The sequence below is a fragment of the Montipora capricornis genome, chromosome 14 (genome assembly GCF_036669925.1).
Source record: "Montipora capricornis isolate CH-2021 chromosome 14, ASM3666992v2, whole genome shotgun sequence".
NCBI lineage: Eukaryota > Metazoa > Cnidaria > Anthozoa > Scleractinia > Acroporidae > Montipora > Montipora capricornis.
In genome coordinates, this window is record NC_090896.1 from 32,600,057 (window position 1) to 32,620,056 (window position 20,000).

Here is a 20,000-nt window from a genome sequence, read left to right on the forward strand (position 1 = left end):
AATCGGTAGAGATGCGTTTGGCTCTGTGGAGTGCGCTAGTGATGCAATTCCTTTTCCACTTGGTAGGGACCTCAGATTTCCAATGTGTTGGTAGTTTCCCCGGTTTCTTGAAGACGCTGCAATTGAACTTGTTGGTATAACTATTCTCGATACTGCCCTTAGTTATACCAACAAGTTCAATTGCGGCGTCTTCAAGAAACCGGGCAAACTACCAAAACATTGGAAATCTGAGGTCCCTACCAAGTGGAAAAGAAATTGCATCACTAGCGCACTCCACAGAGCCAAACGCATCTCTACCGATTTTCACAAGGACTTAAAAACTCTAGAAACTTCTTTCATCAATGCAGGTTATCCGAAACGTTTTATTTCGCATACAATCAACAACTTTCTAAACCACTCGCCCCAAGATGACAACATCATTCCGAATTTTCTCTTCGAAGAACGAAAGAAAGTTTTCATTAAGCTACCTTTTTTCAGTAAAAACGAAAAACTCAGTAAGACGTTTATTGAAAAACTCAACAAGTTCACTAATTTCAATTTTATTTTTATAATCCTGTGGCAAACAAGGCAAATCAAAACCCTCTTTAACAACAAAGACAAAAACACTCACAGATCCAAAGTTGTTTACAAAGGTGATTGTTCTTGTGGCGTTGATTACATTGGCGAGACTGTACGAAACCTAGCAGTACGAATTGCGGAGCATTCAAATCCTGCTCACCCTTCTGAACCTGCAAAACACCTGCGGGAAAACCCATCACATGCTTTACTTGGCGTGTTCTCTCCTCGGCACAGACTTTTCACAAGCGTAGGATCGTCGAGGGGCTAATGATCCAACAATTCCGCCCCAGTTTGAACAAACAAGTCATTTCTTGTGTCTCCAAACTTTTCCCTTTGGGAATTACATGAAAAATAAATGTACGCGCGGACGGTCACCCATTTTAACCCTGATGATGGCAAACAGCCGAAAACGTTTGGTTTGAACATTTTAATTTTTTAACTTTTAGCCTTGTATATAGAATATATTTTACTAAGCGAACATTATGGACAATAATAATAATAATAATAATAATAATAATATATAATAATAATAATAATAATAATAATGTAATAATATATATGATATATATCGCTCATATACTGGGGGTTCTATGCGCCATTACAACAATAAAATGAGTTTTTGAAAGATAATACTTGTGAAATGTTCCCGGCTAGTCTGACACGGCGTTTCGTCTCGGCCAAGAGACCCTTCAGAGACCTTTAGAATTCAAAGGCAAACTCGTTGAGCATCGCGCCCAAAGTCCCGTTCGCAAATTCTAGATGTTGACAGTCTGGCCCTCTATCGCAGAAGGATTCCCAACCGTGTAATCACGAGATAAATTTATACAAAAGCAAAACTATTGTCAAATACTTGTGAAATGTTCGTGGCTAGTCTCTTGGCTGAGACGAAACGCCGCGTCAGACTAGCCACGAACATTTCACAAGTATTTGACAATAGTTCTGCTTTTGAAAGATAGTTTAAGATTGATTTGAAAGATATGTTAAGATTGATATGGTGTAATTGTTTATTCAAAGAGAGTTGTTCTCTCTGAATATGAATAGCCCCTTTTATTTCTAATAACGAAAGATTTTAAAAAACATTTCAGAATAAAAAGTAGCGACATAAAAACGTGACGTTTCGTCGAGGACATGTCACCATGCATTATCAAATGCAAATTATTGTAAGTTGGGTAACGTTATATATAGAAGAGAGTGGGAAAATACAAAATGACTCCATTCCAGCAAAACTCTTTATTTAAATTTTGTTCATTCTTATGTTTTTCCCCGCCTCATTTATTCTATTTTATTTTCCCACTCTCTCTCTCCTATATATAACGCTACCTAAAGTTACAATGTTCAGAATTGTGCAGATGTTTGAAAATTTGAGAAGCTCTATCACTGGTTAAATGCTCCTTCACTCCTGTGGAAAAATGCCAGACCGTTTCGCCGGCATAACAGGCATTACAGCCCAAACATGTAAACTTGTAAACCACACGTGAACGGAGCCCGCCTGGCCATTGTTTGAAAAACAGACACAAACCAAGTTCTTCACTGTTGCTAAGCGACTTAAAAACCGATGAATTTTAAGCAATTTTACCAGGGACAATTACCAAATTAATGAAGAATGCTCTCTGTCTCAGCCAAACAGAAATATAATGTTTTATGGTCTGAAATCGTATGTGTGCTTTCAAAATCAATTTGAAATCACAAGTATGATTCCAACCCAAATTACCACTTCATTACATCCATTTACTAGAAATCGCACAATTTAATCGCACATTTACAGGATTTTAGTTAGTACCAATATTTTATTGATCCGGTTTCCAGTTGGAAACTCCCCTAAATGTAGATCTTCAGCCTGAAGGAGCTCACTATCATCATTCAAAAACTGTAAGTAATGAAATTCATCCTTTAAAAAAAAAAAAGAAGCAAAGTTTGGGAACAAAAGTTGGAAAATTTGCCACACAATGACTTTAAACAAGCCTTAAAATCTGATTGATTGTTTTGTTTTAGTGCTCGTTTCTCATTGGCTGGCTAAAAGGTGCGATTTATTGCCAAAATTAGGGCTACTCGTGAATGAATCGCACTGCTGAGAGCCAATCAGATTGCAAGGATCACCAGCGACTTCTAAATGGATGTAATAAAAACCGTTATAAATTAATGAGAATAGTACGCGCACTCTCATTGGTCAATAGCTGTGTTTAGATGAGAGTAGGGAAACACGAATTTTGATTAGTTATGTGTTGTCAGACGCGCGTTTTGATTAGCTGGTAGGAAATATGAGCGTGTATCAAGAAAATCTATTTCAATAAAGAAGTAAAACAATTAGCGTTTTCCTTCATTTGTAGAATTATCTTTGAGAAATATTTTATAAAAGCAATAAAGGACTTTTTTCGGTGTTTCCGTAGCGTTTCGGGTTTGCATAACTGCCGAGAATTCTCTCAACTCCCCCTCGTGTTTAGATGCGGCTAAGGAAACGTGGAAAACGTCCTCTATTGCTTAAATAATAACCAACTTTAGAAAGATTTGTAAGCTGATGTTTCGAACGTTAGCCCTTCATCGGACTATTATAAATCTTTCTCAGTAACGGTGGTTAATTGCCTTTATCAAGTCCTCTGACAAAACCAAATTTTCGTATTTTACTTGACTCAGCATAAATGTGTCTTTAGAAACTATCCTCTTCATTCATATGTATCACAGACTCATTCTCAGAAAAATGTAACTACTACTCCTTTGACTCGTTTCTCTTATTGGCTTATGCGCCATAATAAAGGTCCTTTAAAAGCTGTTGAAAAGCGTTTTTAGTCTTTGGTCATGATTTAAAGCGTGTATTTCAAATGCCTAATACCATCAACCATCTTCATCACTACGCTTGCCTCTTTCAGTTTCACAGAACATCTCCTCGGCAGGTCCACAAAAGGACAGTCTTTCATTCACTGAAATTTCTTCCGTGCTGTGTTTTTTTTTTTTTTTTTTTTTCTTAAAAATTTCAAATAAAACACTAAATATCATTATTTTTCATTTGCAGATGATGATACCAGAAGCACAGGTATGTAGGAAAAGTTACAAACATTTGTTTCTGCTGTCGGAAGCCCACTGTAGTTTGTTGTCTAAGTCAGTGTGGAAATCAATGTAAAGCTTGCACGACGGACATTTTAACTTTCATTCGAAGCTGTCGCGACACGAAAATCTGATATTCTCGCCTAAAACGTGAGGGATGCTTTCATGGTTTCTCAGAAAACTAGGTGCCTTTGTTGTCAACTCCACAGTGACTCTACCCTGGACCTCTCACACAAGTGTACAGACCCTTTAATTTATATATATACATGCCATGAGGTGACATCTATCCACTGGATAGCGACTAATGTGTTCGATAGCGTCATCCACCTTTTGAGCAACGGTGTTCTGAATTAAAGCGTGCCTCTTCCAGTCTAAAAGGCGTCGAAACTGTAAAGAGGACAATCCCTGGACTCTGAGGGTTCGCCTAGTGAAAAGTCATAATTTGATGCACTCTTCCATTATTATCAGGTCAAAATACTTCTCGTGGTCACCCAGTAGACACGGGAGGTCATTGTTTTTGTGGCCAATGAATCAGCACAAAAGGTCACTAAAAATACCGTGGTTGTAATCAGGCATAATATAAAACGAAATTGCAGCGCTGACACTGAATAAAAAATAAAATGTTTCGATCAGTTCAGTGACCTTCATCAGTTACGTATGCAAATGTGATCAATTAACAATTATTTAGACAAACTTATACTGGCAAAAACTAACGATAAAAGCGTCCGACATTTCGGCGACATCTTGGCGCCATTGTCAAGGGAAACTAAATTAAATATGCGATCTCTAGAGGAACTAAGAGTCCAGAGTTATTAATTTGCATGAGTTAGACAAAGACCTTAGCGCGAATTACCGCGAGACCTCAACATAACACCTGGTGATTTTTGAGAGTCCTATGATGTGTCCTCGCTGTTCACGAATGTACCCTTGGATGAAACCATTAAGATTCTCGCGGACAGAGCCTTTAGTAACAACTGGTTTAATTCTGAGTACGATTTGAATATTTCGAAGCAGGACCTTATCGATCTTTTGGGTGTGGCTACCAAGGGCCAGCTTTTCCAATTTAATGGCTCCCTGTACGAACAAATCGACGGTGTAGCGATGGGGTCCCCCCTTGGGCCCTTGCTAGCCAACGTATTAATGTCGTCTATTGGAAGAGAAATTAGATGTTGAGAGCAAGCTGCCATCTTATTATCGTCGATATGTTGACGACACACTCACTGTGATTCCTGATTTGTCTACAGCACGGGACTTCCTCAACACCCTCAAGCACGCCCACACCGCCACCAAGTTCACTATGAACTTGAGATCGAAAATGGTGGAATGCTCCCCTTCCTCGGTATTCAACTCCTAAACCGAGCGCCCCGTATTGAAACTAAAGTATTCGTGAAGCCAACAAACAGTGGTCTGTTCCTCCATTACCACAGTCATGTCGATAATAGGTACAAGCACGGCCTATTGACAACCATGCTCTTCATCATGGTCTTACTTCACTGAGGAGTGCAAACGACTGAAGTCTGTGTTCTCTAAACTGAAGTATCCCAAGCACCTTGTGGACTCCATTGTTAAAACCTCCCTAAACTTAAGGGTCACCGACCAGTCTCCATTGCAATCAAAATGTACGACAGACAACACTAATCGGGTCGTCATACCCTTTAAAGACCAGGAGTCTGTTAATATCGTGAAGACACAGTTAAAAGATCTTAGTGTGAAGCTCCAGACTATTGTCCAACCATAGTTTACGAGCCGCAAGATTGCCCAGGAGTTCCCGACAAGCGAATTAAAGCCTCAGCTCATTGACCAACAATGCGTTGTGTACAACTTCAAGTGTGACCAGTGCGATGCTGGTTATGTCGGATAAACCCGTGGCCATCTGTTCGTACGTGTTGATGGACATAGAAGCAAGACTTCGTCAGTGCGCAAACACTATGATAATAGACACCGAGGCAGGATTCCGGATGCCTTCAAAATTGTTTTAATGTGTTGAAAAAATGCCAGAACAAGTTCGATTGTCTAGTTAATGAGATGTTACTCATTAAACAATTACGACGGTGTTTAAATGTACAATCAGACTCAATTCGCGCTAAGGTCTTTGTCTAACTCATGCAAATTAATGACTCTGGACTCTTAGTTTCTCTTGAGATCGCATATTTAATCTAGTTTCCCTTGACAATGGCGCCAAGATGTCGCCGAAACGTCGGACGCTTTTATCGTTAGTTTTTGCCAGTATAAATGTGACCAACGATGGTAAAATGGGCAAGTAGGTGACAAATATGCATAACACGTGTGCCAAAAAAAAGTTCAAAAAGTTCTTGAGATTGAGGTACACACGTGGAAACTCAACGTGCTCGTTGATTGAGTTCTCACCCTTATTAGTAGAATTATACTAGTATACTAATGTTTAAGGTGCGTGACGTCTGGCCGATGTACACTGCAGCGCATTCGTTGCATTTGATCTTGTAAACAGTGCCCCTTGTGTCCTCTTTCTTCTGTTGATCTTTCGCTCTTCTAAAAAAGGAGCCGACAGTGCGGACGGGTTTGTGCGCCACTTTGATGTTGTGTTGGTTTGGCACTCTTGTAATTTTCTTAGAGGCGCCTTTAGCGTAGGGAGGTACGACCAAATTACGCGTGACTGCCTGGTCCCCCTGTCTTTCGCGTGGTTTACGGGATTTGCAACTGTCAATGAACCGTGCTGGATAGCCATTGGCTTTAAGGCTTGCGGTTTCACGGTCTTTTCTTTGTCTGTGGACGAAATAGAGGTGGCTCGATCTAGCAAAGTCCGTGCAACGGCACGTTTGTGTAGAACATGATGATGCGAGTCGAAATCTAGGTATTTGCCTGTATTTGTGGGCTTACAGTATAGAGTAACAACGATCGAACCATCGGTCTGTCTAGTGGTTTTTGTGTCCAGAAAATTAGAGATAGCGCCTTCTTGCTCAACCTTAGTAGGTGACGTTTGGGTCAATCGAATTCAGGTGGGCATATGACTCTTCCAGGAATTGCTTATGGATGCAGGCTCTCTTCGATGTGCTCCGTAACTAAATTCGCTATAATGGCACTTACGGGAAAGACCATAGGGCACCCGAAAAACGTGTTGGTAGTGGATGCCTTGGAAAGTGAAGTACACGTTATTAAGCACGAACTCCAACAGTCGCATTACGTTGTCAGAAGACAAGTTTGTTCTTTCACACAGTGTAGAATCCTGATGAAGTCGTTCACTTGTTATTCTCAAAGCCAAGTGGGTGGCGTATGCAGGTAAACAGTCATTCGACATCGAAAGACACTAAAATCTCGTCAGGTTCTAGAGTTTGTTCCCGTATTCTCTGTTTGGAAAGCTCATATGTTAAAGAGCCAACAGAGCTAGTTATGGGTCTGAGCGGGACATCAGGCTTGTGGATTTTTGGTAAGCCGTAGAAAGACGCTGGCGTGCAATCTGTACTACGTAAACGGTAGTACTGTTTGTCGTTAAGTTGCTCCTCGTCGAAAACATGCTCAGTTGTAAATTAAAGCCAATGGCTATCCAGCACGGTTCATTGACAGTTGCAAATCCCGTAAACCACGCGAAAGACAGGGGGACCAGGCAGTCACGCGTAATTTGGTCGTACCTCCCTACGCTAAAGGCGCCTCTAAGAAAATTACAAGAGTGCCAAACCAACACAACATCAAAGTGGCGCACAAACCCGTCCGCACTGTCGGCTCCTTTTTTAGAAGAGCGAAAGATCAACAGAAGAAAGAGGACACAAGGGGCACTGTTTACAAGATCAAATGCAACGAATGCGCTGCAGTGTACATCGGCCAGACGTCACGCGCCTTAAAACCCAGAACCAAAGAACATTCTATAGCCGCCGCGTGTTTTGACAAAAACCCTCAACTGGCTCAACATTCCCAAAAAACTGGCGACAGCTTTGATTTTTAAAACATGACAGTTCCTCACATCTGTCTCCAATGGAACCATCGGTTAATTTTGGAAGCGTGGTATTCTAATAAGGAACTCAATCAACGAGCACGTTGAGTTTCCACGTGTGTACCTCAATCTCAAGAATCTTTAGAACATTTTTTGGCAGACGCGTTATGCATATTTGTCACCTACTTGCCTATTTTACCATCGTTAGTAATATTTGCATACGTAACTGATGAAGGTCACCGAACTGATGGAAACGTTTATTCTTTAAAAACTTTTAAATCAGTGTCAACGCTGCAATTTCGTTTTAAAAGGTCACTAATTCAACTGTATTGAAAATAAGGACCAGTGCATAAACTGGGAAACCTTCTATGTTGAGATCAGGGCAGTTGCTAGGCGACCCTAACTTTAGAATGGCATTGATCACATGAAAGATACTAAGTTAAAAAGATAATGTCATTGAAGCACAGAACGGTGTTTATTGTTTGATATTAATAGAAGACTGAGGACACCATTCGACAATTTCGTTTCTAGCGGTATGCAAGACGTATCGATCCCATAGTTTAATGGCTTAGCTACCCCCCTGGCTTCTACTTGTTTTCTATAGCTAGGTGGTCGGAGAAACTTGTAATAGAAGGCACAGGGCTCGAATCCTGTTCCGGAAAACCCGGATTTTTTTTTCGTATGACCGCCATATTTTCCAAGAATTAATCATCACCGATTCAAGGTCAAGGTCCTCGGCATCTCTTTATTTCATTGACCAGGATTAACGTTTGTCATCTGCCGCACAACATAGCAAAAATGCACCATCTTTACAATATAGCGGGACAGTTTTCACCTTAACGTGGGTATACACGTGAATTTGAATGGCATTTTAAGAGGTTTAAAGAAGGGATAAAAAATATATATATTATTTTTGGAACACCAACAGACAGTTTCCCCCAACACAAAATCACACCAAGGTTGGTAGGGACCGTTTGGGTGTCCATATATCAATTTTTAACTTCAAATTCTAATTTTTAAACTACATCAAATCTTATTTTTCCACATTTTACTCCTCTTTTGAGAAAAACTATCTTCTCCCAGATATACCTAAAAATCACCAAAAAATGTACAAAACACCCCAAAAGATTGATTTGTGTTTTGAGCATAGGGTTTTAGTATTGCTTGAAATGCGAACGAGATATTTCCATTGAAGCGATTTTAAACGATTTGAAAACGACTTTCAATTGTGTACCCCCGCCTTAACGTAGTTTAACGGCCTAGCTCCCAACAGTTTCCAAAAGATCAATCGTGGAGCATCCGAACTAGCCATCGGAAGACCGTATAGGTTGGACTCCTGCAAGGTGCACTCGCATTCTTTTCGAGTATCCCCGAGTCACCATTGAAAAAAATATCCAAATGTCGCTTTTGATCTTTAGATTGTTACCATGGCATCGGCGTTGGTTATCGTGGCAATGTTAACGTCACTCGGTCTGGTCGTGCTTGTCAGCGGTGGATCGCACAATGCCCTCACCGTCATTGGAGGATTCCTGAAGATGTTGATAAGAGTCAGAATGATTCCAATAACATGTGTCGTAACCCAGATGGAAGTGCCCCGGATGGACCATGGTGCTACACTACTGACCCAAATATCCGTTGGGAATACTGCAACATCTCTCAATGTCCACCAAGAGGTAGAATGGAACTTGTAGTAACCAATCGATGTACAAAAGCTTTAACGCGTCACAAATGTGTATCAGTTGGTTGAGCACCAGCTGCACCAACACAACATGTCTCAAAGTCACGTTATTTTAAGGTTTTTGGGGAGAATTATTTAGATAATAACAGGTTTAAAACTCTAAAATGGTAATGTGGCATTCCCTTACTGATAACATTATTGTTACATCACAAACAAGATGATTGTGAGTAAAATGATATTTATCCAAGCGATTTGCCATAAATTTGAAAAAGGTCTGGCCGACTATTTTCCAGAAGGCCAAAAAAAAAGAAAGTTCTGTACTGCAGAATCAGAAGTTTTTAAACTTTGCGGGAAGTTTTATCTTACCATTCTGATTACTTCTCACAAACCAAAAATGGGGGACACCGAGTTCGTTTTTGAGATATGAGCAACTAAAGACAAAAAAAGAGGTGTTATTACTGGGCTTGCTATTGCCATGGTGACATATTACGTCACAATAATAACTGCATCTTGTTCAGCAATAATTGGTGTTTCATATTGTTCATACATGATACAGCGTTGTTGTACCGATCCTTCCCTGGAAGCGTTGAAACTGGTTTGAGTCACCTTAAAGGGGCTATGACACGCAAAATGCAAAAAAATCTGCGGTACGCAGTTTAGCAGATATTTGTTTTCTGCACGCTCCTATACGGTTAATTAGGTGTATTATGGTGTCTGTTTGTGTCCCGGTATTTAAGCGGTATTTAAGTATTTTGCATATGGTTATATACGTGTCTTGTTCATTCGTATTTATCCTTTGGGTCTGTACGCCTACTACCCACAGTTTCGTTTTTGCTTTATTTTATTGTTTGGCCCTTGCCAGCTATCAGTTTGATTATAATATTCTTTTGTTTTGATTTCCTATAGTGCGGGGAGTTCGGCGCCCCTTTAGTTTTTTTTTGTTTAAAGTCGTCCGATTCTTCAGAGACCAACCCGCGCCGTGCCCGACTAGATGAAGGAGAGGACTTTCACCCCTCACTGAGTGATTTTGCTGTCCATCGGTTTTTCGGAGGATTTTGTTCCGGCAATGTTTTTTCAGGAGTTAAAGGCCATTTAAATTCCTCCGTTAGTTTTTGGGCATTCACCTTAGACGCTCCTCAGTTTACTCTCGATCCCTTTTCCTATGGCTATCGACTTCGTTTTGCCAGTTAATATCCAGCCCTGTGTTTTTTTAATTAAGCAATGTTCGTCGGCTCTTAGGCACCCTGACTTTGTTCTTCATGCAATTTCTGAGCTTTTGGACAATGGCTGTATCGTGGAGGATAGTAGTCTCCTTTTTGAGTTAACCCTTTGACGGTTGCGGAAGGCAAGAAGCTTCGCTAGGTGATCGATCTTAGGTACGTTAATTGCCGTCTTGTTCGTTTAAATTTAAGTACGAGGACCTTCGCTCGCTCTGGCAGATTCTTCAGGAAGGGCATTGGTTCTTTACCAGGGACCTCAAATCTGGATACCACCATGTTGATATTTTTCCGGAACACCAGAAGTATCAAGGTTTTGCTTGGCCCTCAAGCGACGGACTTAAGTATTCCACTTTCACGGTTTTACCATTCGGTCTCAGCAGTGCGTGTTTTTGTTTCGCTAATTGTTGCGCCCATTAGTTAATCGCTGGCGATCTATGGGGCATAACTCTTTCGTTTATCTCGACGACGGCAGTCAGCCCGATAGGACATCAGACCTCGCAGCAGTTTTTACTCAGGGAAAAGGATCTTGACTCTTTCGGTCTCCTTATTAATAAGGGTGGCTAGGTTTTGTGATCGACACCTTTTCTATGACGTTTCGGATTCCCGAGAAGAAAGTTTACAAGCTTTAGCAGCAGTAAGTTTCTAAGTACGTCACGCATAGTATGAAGTCTGGTGCTGCGTCCAATCCGGCTTGTAGGAAAATAGCTGGTGTTTTGTTAGATATGCATGCTGGTTGGAGGTGCGAATCCGCTAATCAATTTAGTTGTTTCTGTTGTTCGTTTTTCATTGTCTTATTTTATATTTTCTAGTATTCACTGGCGATTGTTTATTCAGAATTAGATTTTCGCTTTTGCTGGCTTTGTAATTTTTGAGTAATTTATTTACAGTCCTGTCGGGGGAGGTGAGTTGTGCCTGGCCCGTCCCAGATTTCCTGTAACCCTTTTTTCCTATGGGGTTTTTTGGGGCAGGTTTTTTTCTGGCCACCCTGGTACGCTTACACGTAGCTTTAGTTTATTTACCCTTGTTGTAGCTATGCTCCTTTTTAATTCGTCCCTCATTAAAGTGGGTTGTGGCGTTAATCACAGGCCATATCCAGTATTCTGCAACATTTATTGTCTTTTTCGTTTCTTGTTTTTCTATTAACTTCTGGTAAGTGCAGATTGATGTAATTTCATGACACCCAAAATGCCTAAAAAGTAGAATGAAACATTGCAAAAACCACTTAAAACTGTTGAACAACATAAAAGAAACACAGCAAAAGGAAAGAGAAGCATGGATGGACACAAATGGTCAAGATTGAGACGGAATGCACCAAATTAACCAAATTCCACTCCTTAGTGGTTAAAAGCACTCTGAAAACTAATCAAAACATGAACATTTCGCCTGAAAAGGACTTAAGAAAAGTATATGTATTCACTCACACAGTCAACTAGTTACGGATATTGATCTCTTATTCCATGACAAACTGTAAATATGTGATGACAGGAGCAAATGGCTTTCTTTGGATTTTGAGCCTAGGCTTTGACCAAAGTTTAAATAAACAACAAGTCTCTTTTACACTAGAGCAAAATCTTACACATTTTTATGTAACTTGAAATTGTTTATTTTAGCTACTGCGTGTCTACCAACAGGAGCGAACGTTCCATCTTCCTAAAAATCAAATTTTTAGTCAAATCAATATACCTTTTTTAAATTTGGGTGACCTACCGTGAGATGCATGCGTAGACATCACCCATTTCTCCAAAGCGTATGCTTATTACCCTGAAGTGACTAAAGAAATACTGTTACTGTAATTTTTATTCATTAGTGCCCAGGAAGATTGCAACATCACCAGACGGCTTCCCTCTCAATGCCACGACTATTCACTTGTCATGGGAAGCAATTCCTACCTCTCTGCCTTCTGGCAAGGAACTTCTGCTTGGTTATCGCGTTAGATACCGGCGACTTGGATCAGCATTGTACACTCAAGTGAATGTCTCAAGCAATGTTACAGAAATATCTTTGACGAATCTGACTCCACAGACAGAATACCAAATAGAAGTGAATGGATTTAACGCTATCGGTCATGGGGCAGCAAGCACGGCTATTATTATAAAAACATTCCAATCCGGTGAGTCTATATTCCAATGAGAATTTTCGCTTGATGTGTCTTCTTTGAATAATCTTGTTGCAAAATAAATAATTAATTGCCTTGGCTAATCACAATAACTAGCCACTCGTAACGCAAAACAAATCCCGCTCGGGCCATCCTAAGGTTTGGACAAGAAAATTTCGGGACAAACTTTGAAAAGTCCCCATCCAGGAACTGATCTAACGACCTCGTTGCAAGGGGTTTTCCAAAACCAACTACCGATATCATGTCAATTATCGGCGGCTGTTTAAAAGCAATAGTCCTTATGCGTGATTACGTCTGAATAGATAATTTTACCACCAAATTTCTAATCCGGAAATCTAACTTTAAATTTAAGCATGAGCTAAGTCCCAAAGGAGCACAATCGTAAAGAAAACCTACGTGCAAACAAAATTGCATTCCTAGATGTGATTGTTTTAATAAATTCCTTAAACTCCAAAAGTTCGGAAGAACGAAATACGAGTGAAAAAAGCGAGAAAATCTGAAAGAAAATAAAAAAACTTGATGAGGATTCGATGTTGTGTAATACATGGTGGTCAGGCAGACGCACGCTCATCACTAAAACATTTCTAACCATTTCGCGTACTTCTTAACGTCGGACGGAGTTGATCCAGACTTTCCACAAAAACTTTTCTTTTTTGCTTTATTCAGAGAGAAATATCGTTTTCCGGCGAAAATATTTTTAGCTTAACAACGCTTAGCGCAATCATTTGCCATATAAGGTCAAACCAAAAAAAAGGTATATGAGCTGATAACCGAGATTGAGTAAGCCAATTAGAGTACGAGAAATGCATTAACCAAGGTTGAGAATTTAATGAATATATATATATATATATATATAGAGAGAGAGAGAGAGAGAGAGAGAGAGAGAGAGAGAGAGAGAGAGAGAGAGAGAGAGAGAGAGAGAGAGAGAGAGACAGTTAAGTAGATCCCTTGAGCCAACAACGTATCACCCCCAGGAGGATCGCAAATGGATTCACAGTCCAAGTTGAGGAGAAATTGAGAGAAAGTTACAGGAAACTCAACACTGGACAACTTCTGGGGAAAACTGTAATTGCCCTGAGCGGGATTTGAACCCACGTCCCCCTGATCACTAGTCGGGTGTGATGACCACTACACTATCAGGACAACCATGCTGGCAACATGGCTGATTAATCATTTAATGTGTGGCATTTCCGTGGGACTCCCTAAGGGCCAGTTTTTCTATGTGATAACGCTGGATCAACAAGTGATTCACAGGCGGACAAGGGTAATTAATGTAAAGAGACAGTTAAGTAGATCCCTTGAGCCAACAACGTATCACCCCCAGGAGGATCGCAAATGTTGTCCAGTTGTCCAGTGTTGAGTTTCCTGTAACTTTCCTTCTATATATATGCGTTCGTTAGTGTTTATCGCTTTGCGCTGTCAGTTGTGGAAAACTTTCTGTCTTCGACAAGACTGCTCACAGTTCGCCCCTGTGAAGGTCATGGACGAAACAACCGTGGGAAATAAGGATTGCACGACTGAGGAGATAAACAGGTAGACCGAAATGGCGGGCATTCTCCGTAGCTTACGAAGCTCTCTCACGCAAGCTGTCACAGCTTCGAAAGCCCAAACTGAAGCTTTGAATAATCTGAAGGAGATATTCTTCTGCCACCTGACTGGTATGCAGAAACGATGAAGACGTTACAGTAAACACCCTCATATAAGAAAAAGTGGATTTAGAACATCAGGGACCCCCAACTTCGTTGGACTCAACAGAGGCCAATCACTTGCTCGACTCGAGCAACGGCCAAAGTCCGAAACGTCACCGTCTGTCACGGAAACGAACAGTGACCTGACCCAGGCGTTGTTGCCAAACAATAAAAAATCACCCAACATCGCGGGCAAAATTGCCGATTTCGTTGACAATATTCTGATCGGAGAATTGTCCCAAGATTCCGTAAAAGAGAGAGAGGCGAGACGTATTCGCCTCCAACAAATTGTTATATATCACCACAACTTTGGTGAAAGAAGAAATTTGGGATTTATTGTCTCGAAAGAACATGTCAGTGGATTTGGCTTTCCATCGTGTGCAGGAGCCATTAATTCGTGGAATATCTTCACTTGTAATCTTAGTTGACCCGCTTGTCAAAGAAATGCAAAGCGCGAAGACCATGAACGAGCGGGAATTTCTAACGCACGTGATGGATAGAATTGCTCTCCTTGGCCATGCTCAATGGAGGCTGAACATGAAACAACGAGAGATCATCAAGCGAGATCTTTAATTTCCCTTACACTAGACTGTGTAAAGAGGAAATAAAACCATCGACCAAGTTGTTTGGCGATGATTTACCGAAAAACCTTAAGGAAATGTCCGACGTCAGTAAAACGAGCCGGACAACAAATTCAGAAAGCTATACCCACGGACCAGTTTACTCGAGCAAAAACTCGAATTTCAGATCACAGCGGTCCAAACCTTATGATCGGCCACTAAACAATCGCATCAATGTATTTAAGCACCGATCTTTGTTATGACACGACCAAGCGTCAACCCAGACCTTAGGGTGAGCAATCACAAGAACTTCCACAAGTCGCAATAGGAAACCAGGTAAAAAAAAACTGATGTTGCTAAAAGCATAAATTTAGGTGACCTACACAAAAGGGGTCACCTATTTTAGGGCAGGACATGTGAAACACCGTGTGTCCTTTTGGGAGTCAGTGACATTTAATGACTCAATTATCTTGGATGACATAAAACATCATCATATTGAGTTTGAGGCCGAGTCCCCAAAACAGTCACGTCAGCCTAATAAAAAAGAAGAGGAAAGGAACTTTATTTAAGTGTCTAGTCGTTTTAGCGTTGGAGCACTAATTGGGACAGGAGAGGAGAAACAGGAGTAACCGGAGAAAAACTTTCGGCGCAGAGCAGAGAACCAACAAACTCAACACACATATGACGCCGAATTGGGGAATCGATCCCAGGCCACATTGGTAGGAGGCAAGTGCTCTCACCACTACGCCATCTGCACCCCTAACAAATGACTATTTACTTCAAGTTTGCATAGCACAATTCTAGGATAGTTTAGCTTTCAATCCAAGTTTGACCAAAAAATCCGCCATTTTTGAAACCTTTCCCGTCGTCACCGCTTTGCTACTTTTCGAAAAATGGCCATTTTCGACACTTTTGCGAAAAATGTTATTTCTCTTCTAATAGGTCTTTTTTCATGCGGTTTTTTGCATAGCGCAAATCTAGGATAGTTTAGCTTTCAATCCATACTAATTAGGCTATCAGGCGACTTGTATTTCCTATTTTTTTAGCCTTCCGAACTTCGACCAAAAATGTGCCATTTTTGAAAATTTACGTTTGGTTCCCCCTTTGCTACTTTGCGAAAAATGGCCATTTTCGACACTTTTGCGAAAAATGTTATTTCTCTTCTAATAGGTCTTTTTTTTTATGCGGTTTTTTGCATAGCGCAAATCTAGGATAGTTTAGCTTTCAATCCATACTAACTAGGCTATCAGGCGACTTGTATTTCCTACCTTTTTAGCCTTCCGAAGTTCGACCAAAAAATCGGCCATTTTTGAAAATTTTCCTTTGGTCCCCCCTTTGCTACTTTGCGAAAAATGGCCATTTTCGACCCTTTTGCGAAAAATGTTCTTTCTCTTCTAATAGGTCTTTTTTTATGCGGTTTTTTTGCATAGCGCAAATTTTGGTTAGTTTATGTGAGAGTCTCACATGCTGAGACCTTGATTATTGATGCAGAAATTACTAAACTTTTGGGCAAGGATTTGGGCAAGGAAGTAATTGAGATAATGCACCTCGTGCCTGATGGGCTTCCTTCAAATATATTTATGTGCCCCAAAAAGGACGGCACTTCTAGAATGATACTGAATCTTAAACCGCTCAACTAATTTTTTGACTTATCTAGCATCATTTTAAAATGGACTCTTTCCATACAGCCCCAAGCTAATCCGACCTGGATACTTTATGGAATCTGCAGATCTTAAAAGATTCGTTTTACTCCGTCCCCATAGCAAAGGAAGACAGGGAATTCCCGAGGTTTGAGTGGAGAGGGGAATATTATCAGTTCACATGCTTACCAAATAGATTATCATATGCACCCCGCATTTTCACTAGAATTCTCAAACATGTTCATACCCATTTGCGATCCATCGGGCATATTTGTATGAGACACATTGATGACTCTTCACTCACTGGCCAGAATTTGATTCTTGCCACAGAAAAGTAGTGGATACTGTTTGTTTGTTTGTTTGTTTGTTTCAAAACCTTGGCTTCACGGTTCACCGTGAGAGGTCTGTGCTTCTGGGATTTGTCCTTAACAGTATTACTATGAAAGTGACCCTCACTGAGACTAAACTAGGAAAGTTAGATCTGCTTGTGAGAGATTACTGCTTCTTGTCTCAAGTTTTCCAGCCGTCGAATTTGCTGAAGGCAACTGGAACTTGACAAAATCAAGGGACTCCGTGCCAAAAAGGGAACTTTGATTCTTTAATGACCCTATCTACCCAGTCTAGAGAGGAATTGACTTGGTGGGCAAATCATACACTGACTGCATCAAAACCCATTTGCCATGGGAACCCTGCCCTCATTTTAACAACCGATCCACCAAACCTAGGTTGGGGAGCGGTATGTGAAGAAACCTCTACCGGAGGGTTTTGGAATTGTGAGGAACAAAGAAATCACATAAGTTATATTGAACTGCAAGCTGTTCTTTTGGGATTACAATCCCTTTGTGCTGACTGTAGTGGGAGACACATACTTGTTCAATCAGACGACACCTCTACAGTATCATACATAAATGCAATAGGCGGCATTTAATCCTTACAATGCATTGGCATACCAACCATGAAATGGGACTGGTGCATACGCCACAACATTTGACTCACTGCCCCTCACATTCCAAGGTCTGAAAACATTCCAGCAGACAAGGAATCTAGAGCACTAAAAGGGTCAAGAGAATGGTCATTATCTCAAGAGATTTTCTTATGCCGCACAGACAAGATGGGGGATGTTTGAAATTGACCTGTTTGCCTCTAGACTTAATTGTAAGATTGCAAAATATGTGTCATGAAGACCTGACTCTGGGGCACAGTTTATCAATGCCCCTTTTCATGAATTGGCAACTTCATTATTTTTATGCCTTTCCACCTTTGTTAGTTCCATTGCCAAGTGTCTCCAGAAGATCGAACAATATCAATCAACAGGATTTCTTATTGTTCCACTATGAACAACAAAACCTTGGTTTACACTCTTTCTGGATCTTCTGACAGACCATCCTCTAGCAGTTTCCCTTTAGGACAGTCTCTTGTACCTACCGCACAGCAATGCAACTCACCCTCTAAGCAGAAAACTACAACTACTGACTTGCAAGTATCAGGGAGTTTTCAAGCAAAGCTACCGACATTTGTCCACCTACAATCATGGTCAAATGGGACCCAAAAACAGTATGCCCTGTATATCAAGCAAAGGCATGACTTTTGCTCTAAATGGAAAATTGATTCATACAATCCAGCTATAAATATAGTATTGGATTTTCTGGTCAGTTTGCATGAACAAGGGTTATCATGCATCACCATAAACACAGCCAGAATTGCTTTATGGGCTATCATTATCCCTCTTGACAAGGTGAACATGGGTAGCAATCCTATTGTCTCCCACTCCATGAATGGTATTTTCAAGAAAAAAATCCACCTGTGCGACGGTACCATACCACATTGGATGTAAATCTGGTACTGTATTGTTATTCATCACTTCTGAGCCAACTCAATTAAGCCTGAAATCCCTGACTCTGAAAACAGCTATGTTAATCGGAGGAAAGACCACACGAAAAACGTCGACCTTTACGGCACACTTGCCCGGGTTACCGACAAAATCAGAACCAGAAGAATGGCCCTCACTGGTCACTGTGTCCGCCACCCTGAGCTGGTTGCATCAAATCCCATCCACTGGGAACCAAAGCACGGTACTCGCAGCAGGGGAAGACCAGCAACCACTTACATAGACACCCTCAGAAGAGATACTGGACTCAGTAACAATGACGAGATTCGCACCCTTATGAACAACAGGGACCAGTGGAGAGCAGCCATCCGTGGTTCTCGAGTTGGTGTTGGCTAATACCCTCGTTAATAGTAGTTGTAGTTTCAGCACAAAGAGGATAGCGTCTACAATTGCTAGACAAACAGTAGATGAAAGGGGGAGAAACTTCGTTTAAGTTTGCCTTTCCGGAGCATATTAAACAAAGCAGACAACATATAAAGTGTCATCTGTGCTCTTACGAACCAACCCTAACGATCAATCCCTTAGTGTTTTTACTCACCTGAAAGAATATCTTCAGGTGCGAGGTACTTCAACAAAGCCTCTCTTAAGCCATGTAAAGTTATGGCTGTGCTCCTCGAGATACCATACCAAGGTGGATCTGTTCGGTTATGACAAGTGTTGGTGTTGATATCAACACCCTTCAAGCCTCACAGTACCAGGGCAGAAGAATTATCGAAAACAAAACCTGCATTTGTTTACATTAAGAAAATTCTGGACACTGCAGGCTGGTCTTATGAAAGGACACTTGACGGTTCCTACAAGACGTCCTTACAAAGGGAGTCTCTGTAGCTTTGACGCATCCGTACACTCACCATTGAGTAATAGAACTGAAATTTGTTAGATCCATGTAGTTGACTGTAATTATAAATATGTGCACTTAACATTTGAGTGAATGAATGCAAGTGTTGCCTTAATTTATTGTGAATTATCTAGCCTCTAAGCCAGTTCAATATTTATTTCATATTGTTTTGAAACTTAGTTTGTTCGTGTTCAACCACGGATATACTGCATACAGCATGTACACTGTAGTACATCATCCTTGATTAAACATATATCGTGTTTATATTTATTCATGATTCTCATGTGAATGTCTGGGCTTTGAAGTCTCATGGGATCCCTGTGGTAGTAGCCTGCGAACACAGACGTATTTCCGGCTGTCACTCTCGGCGGAACCAGTGACAGCCGGAAATACGTCTGTGTTCGCAGGCTACTGTGGTAGTGGTGACGAAATATAGTGATAGTGGTGATGAAAAATTAAACGAGACTTACCTGTAAGTTGAAGTTTGATTGTAATTCTGTGAGTCACCTACTGCCACAAGGGATCACATGTACATGCCCACCCTTGGTTAGAGTAAACCTCCCTAGCACACTGACGTGTTTATTTATTATCACTTTGCTACACGCTTACAACTACCCCTAGTAGTAGAGAGAACGTGGTGCATCTCCTGGCTTAGTGACATTCACATTTTGAGCTTTGAAGACTGACGTGCGCATGCGTGATGCAATCTCATGTGATTCCTTGTGGCAGTAGGTGACTCATAGAATTACAATCAAACTTCAACTTAGACAGTCATAGCGGTCCGTATTGCAATATTCGAAACGCTCAGGGAACCCATCAGAATTCTCCTTTTCATCTCGGATAAGTTTGTCTATGCAATAATAATAATAAT

General features: G+C 40.8%; 1 protein-coding gene and 1 non-coding gene across 2 annotated transcripts in view; one reads left to right on the forward strand and one right to left on the reverse strand.

Moving 5' to 3' along the window:
* LOC138032210 (uncharacterized) overlaps window positions 1–20,000 on the forward strand; it is a 66,726-nt gene that overhangs the window by 18,899 nt on the left and 27,827 nt on the right. Inside the window, exons 5-7 of the mRNA XM_068879829.1 lie at window positions 3,566–3,586; window positions 8,920–9,174; window positions 12,207–12,509. Of these exons, the coding sequence (XP_068735930.1) occupies window positions 3,566–3,586; window positions 8,920–9,174; window positions 12,207–12,509 (579 nt within the window). The remainder of the gene's footprint in view (window positions 1–3,565; window positions 3,587–8,919; window positions 9,175–12,206; window positions 12,510–20,000) is intronic.
* On the reverse strand, window positions 13,586–13,658 carry Trnat-agu (transfer RNA threonine (anticodon AGU)). The gene has a single exon. It is a non-coding gene; the product is annotated as a tRNA-Thr (tRNA).